Genomic DNA, 7500 nt, shown 5'->3' with positions numbered 1-7500 from the left:
CACAAGCCCAATTCACATGCATTATATCACAGATACAACACCAACAAGGACTCAGATGACAGGTTATGGCCAAACCAGCAAAACAAAATAAACTCTGGTAATAATGTAGTAATGTAGTAATGTAGAAATGTAGTAGTAGTATAGTAGTAATAGTAGTAGTATAGTAGTAGTAGTAGTTGTAGTAGTATAGTAGTAGTGTAGTAGTAGTAGTATAGTAGTAGTAATAGTAGTAGTAGTAGTATAGTAGTAGTAATAGTAGTAGTAATAGTAGTAGTAATAGTAGTAGTATAGTAATAGTAGTAGTATAGTAGTAGTAGTAGTATAGTAGTAGTAGTAGTATAGTAGTAGTAGTGTAGTAGTAGTAGTGTAGTAGTAGTAGTGTAGTAGTAGTAGTATAGTAGTAGTATAGTAGTAGTATAGTAGTAGTAATAGTAGTAATAGTAGTAGTAGTAGTAGTAGTATAGTAGTAGTAGTATAGTAGTAGTAGTATAGTAGTAGTGTAGTAGTAGTAGTGTAGTAGTAGTATAGTAGTAGTATAGTAGTAGTAATAGTAGTAGTAGTAATAGTAGTAGTAGTAGTAGTATAGTAGTAGTGTAGTAGTAGTGTAGTAGTAGTAGTATAGTAGTAGTAATAGTAGTAGTAGTAGTAGTAGTAGTAGTAGTAGTAGTAGTAGTGTAGTAGTGTAGTAGTAGTAGAGTAGTAGTAGAGTAGTAGTAGAGTAGTAGTAGAGTAGTAGTAGAGTAGTAGTAGAGTAGTAGTAGAGTAGTAGTAGAGTAGTAGTAGAGTAGTTTAGTAGTAGAGTAGTTTAGTAGCAGTAGTAGAGTAGTGTAGTAGGAGTATAGTAGTGGGTGGGTGGTGGGTGGTGGTGGTAACAGCAGCAGCAGTAGTTGTAATAGTAGAAACAGTAGAAGTAACAGTAGAAGGACAGTAGAAGTACAGTAGAAGTAAAAGTAGTAGTAACAATAGAACAGTAAAATAAACAGTAGAAATAACATTTGTAGAAGCAACAGTTGTATTAATAGAAGTAACTGTAACTGTAAATGTAATAGCAGTAATAAATTGTATGAATTGGTAAAACAAGTAAAAATAATAATGATAACAATAAAAATAATGATAATAATGATGATAACAAGTGATATTACTACTAATAATAATAGTAAAAACAGTAATAATAGTAATAATAATAAAAAAATAAAATAAAAATGATAGTAATTATAAGTAGAAAATAATAATAATAATAGTAACAATAAAGACCCGTGGAGTGTCCAATAACTCTTCCATTCCCACCCCAAGTTGTAACAAAGATAACTAAGTAATCATTCATTACATTTTGTCTGTCTTTTTTCATAACCTTGGAAAATCATTAATCTAGCATGGCCTGAACTGTGCCTTGCACGCCACGGGTTAAATTAAATAAAAAGTATGACACTAAATATGAGGAGAATCATGAATGCAGGTCTGAAATCTGCTTCTACAATAACAAAAGCCTTTTTGTCAGGAGTCCAATGCCCTAATAAAACAGTGGGAGGGGAAAAAGACCAAACTACTACTGTAATATTTTTACGAGGCTAAACATACAGTCATATCATTGTCATTATCAAGCAAGTTACTAGCACACTAATGAGAACTACAGTTGCTGTAGCTGTTAGGGAATAAGGAAAATGAGAGCGGAAAAGAAAAATAATGCTAGGCCAGAATTCTCCATCAGAGTTCTTTATGAGAGTACAGCATCTTTCGCAATTCTTGGATCATTTCAAGGCAAGAGAGTGCAATCGTCTGGGGAAAGATCCTGTACCCTTTGTCTTGTGTATTAGGATAAATATGGATAACTTACCATGTGGGCCTGGGGGGGTGGTGGAGGGGGTGCATAGTATTTCATCATTTCCATGAAGTTAGCAAGCTATGAAATACAGGGAGGGAGATGGGTGTCATTTTGGATTACATACAAGGGTGGAACCATGTCAACAGATCATTTTTTCTTTTTTTCTTCTATCTTTGGTTTTACTCTAATATTTAGATGAACCAAGAACTAATAATGACACAAGCATTAATAATGACATTCGGAGCTTACTTTTATTATAGGTAAAAAGGATGAAAAATCTATTACAAATGTACAAGTACAGGATACATACAGCATGTATTGAGTAAACTATATTCAACCATCAAAACAAGAAGAGTTTAGTAAAGAGAATGATATGTTAATTTACACATTTCTACTCACTACAGAAGTAAAAAAAAAGAAAAAGAAAAAAAAAAGGACATGAATCACACTATACATTATCCTAGCACAATGGAGTTTCTAATAGGACTACCTGAACAATTTTTCTTCTCATCGTGATATGAGTGCCAATATTAGCATAAAAAGGTTTTGGAGAGTTAGTATGATCCAGTGTGGAATTTCAGCTTCAGTGACATCAATTTTTCAATGGAATGCATGATGAGCAACATAAAAAAATGGTACTGTGAACAGTTAGGTGCTTCCTTCTCACAGTCTGCTAGTCATTTTCTTATCCTCCATAGATCTACATTGGGGTGTAAACACACCTGAACAATTTGTTTCAATGCTTTTTATTTGAAAAAAAAAGAAAAAATACAAGAGAAAGGAGAGGAGAGAGGAAAGGGGAGGGGAGGGGAGGGGAGGGGAGGGGAAGGGAAGGGAAGGGAAGGGAAGGGAAGGAAAGGAAAGGAAAGGAAAGGAAAGGAAAGGAAAGGAAAGGAAAGGAAGGAAGGAAGGAAAGGAAAGGAAGGGAAGGGAAGGGAAAGGAAAGGAAAGGAAGGGAAGGGAAGGGAAGGGAAGGGAAGGGAAGGAAAGGAAAGGAAGGGAAGGGGAAAGGGAAAGGAAGGGAAGGGAGAGGGAGAGAGGAGGGAGGAGAGGAGAGGGAGAGGGAGAGGAGAGGAGAGGGAGGAGAGGGAGAGGGGAGGGAGGGAGAGGAGAGAGGGAGGGGAGAGGAGAGGAGAGGAAGGAGAGGGGAGGAGAGGAGAGGGGAGGAGAGGAGAGGAGAGGAGGGGAGAGGAGAGGAGAGGAGGGGAAGGAAAGGGAAGGGGAGGAAGAGGAGAGGAGAAAGGGGAGAGGGAGAGAGAGAGAGAGAGGCGAGAGGAGAGGAGATGAGATGAAATGAGATGAGAGGGAGAGAGACAGAGAGAGGAGAGGGAGAGAGAGAGAGAGCGGAGAGAGGAAGAAGGAGAGGAGAGGAGAGGAGAGAGGAGAGGAGAGGGTGGAGAGAGAGAGAGAGAAGGAGAGGAGAGAGAGAGAGAAGGAGGGGAGAGAACAAGAGAGAGGGAGAGAGAGGAGAGAGAGGAGAGGAGAGGAGAGGGAGAGGAGGGAGGGAGAAGAGAGAGGAGAGGAGAGGAGAGGAGAGGAGAGGAGAGGAGAGAGGAGAGAGGAGAGAGGAGAGAGGAGAGAGGAGAGAGAGAGAGAGAGAGAGAGAGGAGGAGGGGGAAATATCTGCTTATTATTTTTCAGTTCCTTTAAGGCTGTGTAATCATGGTCATCATGCTTTTAATATTATTGTGTACACAGCACGATAAGTGGCTTATCTGATTAACCCATTCACGACGGGAAGTATATTTCTAATGCAAGATAGCAAGCACGCTAAGCTTCCCACCGAGAGATTTCTCAAGGAATGTTTATGTATGTTTTAAAACTTTGTTTTTTGACAAGTCAAGAAAAACGTGTATATACAAAGGCATCTACAAACTTAACTACATAGAATGTGTATATACAGGGAGAGTCCATGACGTGATAGGATGTCATCTGTCACAAGGAACAGATGACATGATAGGACATCATCCATCATGAGGGAAATACTCCAATAACAGGATATCATGTCATCCGGCGTGAATGGGCTGAGGTAGTATGTGCTGTGTGTACATCAACACTGACTTTTTCAAATCTTGAAAATTTGACAACAAACAACACAACTACAAGAAGTTACATAAACTACTGGAGAGGATTTTACAAAGGCTAGCACATGGCAAAGCAACAAAATGTAATTTATATGCAAATCATGAACTGAAATTGACATTAAATTAACCCTTTTGCAAAAATGTGATTTTAAATATATACCCCTTGAATATGAATCACAAAAATTAAATGACTTCAAATTGAAATTTCCGCAAGGTGACTTATACCTCAAATAAATTTTGTTATATTGGACAAATGTTGTTTATAATATGAACAACTGTAAGTTGAATTTTACTCACTTAATACATTTCTATGAGAAAATATTTCTTCAACTCTACTGGCCATGCTTTTGCAGATTATCATTATGTATATCATCATTTATTCAAGGAATTTCTTTTTATAAAAGTGCCAAAAAACAGACTTCCAATTTTAGCCTTTGATAAAAGTTAAGGTCATTTTTTAAAAATTCATGATTTTTTTTTATCATAGGGCAGTATATAGATTGGCAATTTCACCATTTTGCTTTTTTAAGGAAAATTGGCATCTCCTGGGAATAAGTTTCTACTTAATTAATACGGCCATTAATTCAAGTGTTTACAATAAAAAAAATATTAAAAAATCAGTACAAAACTCAATACAAAATCCCCCTTTACCCCTAAAACAGACTGAAACTGTAATATATTTCCCTTTGCCACTTAATCCTCCCCATTTAAAATTGCTCCAAAATCCTTCCAAACCACTTTTACCCTTCCATGATGGGCATTTTCAAGTGGTCAGATCACTTTCATCCTGCATTTTTCCTTTTGTTGAATTTCCTTCAGTTAAGATGCCTTTTGTAACAAAATGCAAACTAGTATCACTCTAGTATCACTCCACAATATACTATATCATATATAGACTCATATTTCATACCATAAGTCTACAAAAAAAAAGAAAACACAGCTTAAGATGCCCATCCCGGCTGAACATTTTAAGATGTGGCCCATCTCAGTAGGTTAAATTCAATTCCCAATTATATTCACATACTTCTCCAAACTCTCCACAACAGTGATATATCATATTATATGATTTATAGAAGGCATTGCCTAATCTCAGACCCAATCCTACTTTAAACACAACTTTCACAGATTGGACTGGATAAGACCTTCCTTTCATCATTTCTCTCTGGATTAGGACTGCAAACATGTAATTTTTCTTTCAACTCCTTAAAATTATCTGCTTAAATGTATGTCTTCTTTTGGAAAACCTGTCAACATCAGCAAACAACATCAACATGACACTGTCACATCCAGATTTTCATAGGATATACTTGACATGATGAGGTCAAATTTTGTGCATTAATCAGTAAAATTCCTGACCAACAATTCTTGCTATATCTGTCCTAATCCTCATGAATATGCAGGCCATCACACAAAAAGTAAGTGAATAAATTGTAAAAATGCTAATCTTTGACCCCTTAGTGACAAATGACATGACATAATGACATGGCTAGGCTGGTCCCCACACTGCAGATGTAGTATCTGGTCATGGCTTTTTGTATGGTCGGCATGCTGGGTGGATGGGAGCGAAGCATATTGCCACTTCCTCAGCGGACAAAGAGCTGGCGGCATAGACCTGCGCATTCCAAAATAGCCTGGTATAATCTCTAGGCGGAGCCAAAACCGCCACGTCCTTAATGGGTATGCAACTCTATTACCCTGGTCTATGTCCTGTAGGTCTGCAGACTCTACTTCTTCTCAGTGAATACTAACAACTAGGGAATAATTCTAGCACCTTAAGAGAAATAATACATTAATAAAAAAATGTAATTACAAAGAATGAAATTACAATTTGATATATCTCTAAGTTTGAAAAAGCATCTATGGCACATAGATGCAGAACACAACCAGTTATGGAGACATGTTTCTTCACCTCTCAGGACAGTGTATCTTCTTTCTTTCAACAACTCCAAAGTCAGTCTCATAAAAAATCTTAGGAGATATCTGTTACAAGTATATTTTCTTAAAAGCACAATTTTGAATATTGTGAATACTGTATAAATTAACATATTAATTTCCCCCACCGGACAAACAAGGCCTTAAAAAAATAAATCAAAACAAAACCTCACAATGCTCTCTTCCAATACATATACAAAGGAAGAGAGAAACAAGCCAAAGTAAGCAACAGCACAAAATACAGTTGAAACTGCCTACAAAGGTGTATCTAGAGAGCAACAGCACATGCAAGGCAGGAACACTCACCCCTGGATACATTCCCATCAGCTTCTGCACTTGAGGAGCTCCTGTCTGTGACATGCTCATGGCCTACAACAGGAAAGAGGCAGGGGATTAGAGGCAACTCTTTGTGACCCCAGAAACAATAAGATAACATTTCAGTCTGCAATCATATTACTAGAGTTATACTTGCAACCGAGGAAATCTTCCTTTCCGGGAACATAACTCATTAGCTTTCATGTTATGTGACTTGACTCAACATATTGATGTTATTATGAAAAATGAAAACAAAAATACTGTAGTAAGTGATCTTATACACTGATGTAGTCTCAATAAAAAAAATAATAAAATGAAAAGAAAAAAATAACAAAAAACGCTTTTCCCCTACCTGCTGCATCATGAGTTGTGCAATAACGGGGTTGCCCATGTCAAGGCCTGGTGCTCGCAAAGCCAGCAGAGACTGCAGTGGGTTGCCGCTCATCATGCCCAGGCCCCCCATCATGCCCATGCTTGCTGCACCGGACGGAAAAAAAAGAGGAAAAAGTTACACAAAATTCTTCAGTGATCTTGGTCTGCAAGGTATGTCATTCATTGCTAGAATTATCTTTGTTGAAAAAGACAGACAGTCAGTAGTATAAAACTGAGAAAAGCCTTCTAATAGCTTCATTAAAAATATTCTAGCAGCTGAGAATAATTTTCTCTAACCACTTTACATCTAAAGATAAAATGAACATGTTCCCTTGTCTTTAAATAGCATCAATACTTAGAGCTTTAATGTCAAAAGTGCTATTCACTCAGAGTAAACTGCATATAAGAGGCCAAAATTAAAAGTTATGGTGTCAACAGCCACCCGATTCAAACATATATTAATACTAAAATCCTTTTAAACATCACTACTGCATTTAGTATCAAAACTGATCTGCAGAGAATGACCCCCACCATCACACTTTTATAATTTAAGAATATAAAGCTTTCATATTACATTATCTCTAAACTGAAAAAGTTCAGTTGTCCATCTCCCTGTTTCTATGAACTGAACAAAAAGTCAAACCACTTATTACCTCAGAAACAGGTATACCTATCAGAGATTAAGCTGAATATTATGTATATATCGGAATCCTGAAGACAAAAAGCAAAATAAACCATCACACTGAAAATTGACATTTCTAAAGGTGAAGAAATAAACATTAACACACCATTAATAATAAACTAATTATGTCACACAAAAGCACTTCTCTCATGGTTAACTACAAAGTAAATATCAGCAAATTAACAGGATACACCAAGTCAACAAAAAACAAACATCATTCACAAACCCTGAAGTCAACGTTCCGTATATAATCACATCTTAATTTCTTCACAAAATATACATTAACTTATTGA

At 36.6% G+C, this 7500-nt stretch overlaps 1 protein-coding gene across 4 annotated transcripts in view; it reads right to left on the bottom strand.

Moving 5' to 3' along the window:
* The window catches only part of sno (Protein strawberry notch), a 55397-nt gene that overhangs the window by 21847 nt on the left and 26050 nt on the right, over positions 1–7500 (bottom strand). For 2 of the 4 annotated variants that reach the window (XM_086556087.1, XM_086556089.1), the window contains 3 exons: positions 6506–6630; positions 6145–6207; positions 1835–1900 (listed from right to left, as the gene is read on the bottom strand). In XM_086556087.1, coding sequence (XP_086412213.1) covers positions 1835–1900; positions 6145–6207; positions 6506–6630 — 254 coding nt within the window. The remainder of the gene's footprint in view (positions 1–1834; positions 1901–6144; positions 6208–6505; positions 6631–7500) is intronic. The other 2 variants (XM_086556090.1, XM_086556091.1) reach the window with 1 other exon arrangement.

Source organism: Penaeus japonicus, unplaced genomic scaffold (genome assembly GCF_977035675.1).
Source record: "Penaeus japonicus unplaced genomic scaffold, GWHDUDI00000001_assembly GWHDUDI00000031, whole genome shotgun sequence".
In the NCBI taxonomy this organism is placed as follows: Eukaryota; Metazoa; Arthropoda; class Malacostraca; order Decapoda; family Penaeidae; genus Penaeus; species Penaeus japonicus.
This window is presented reverse-complemented; position numbering and strand designations above follow the sequence as displayed.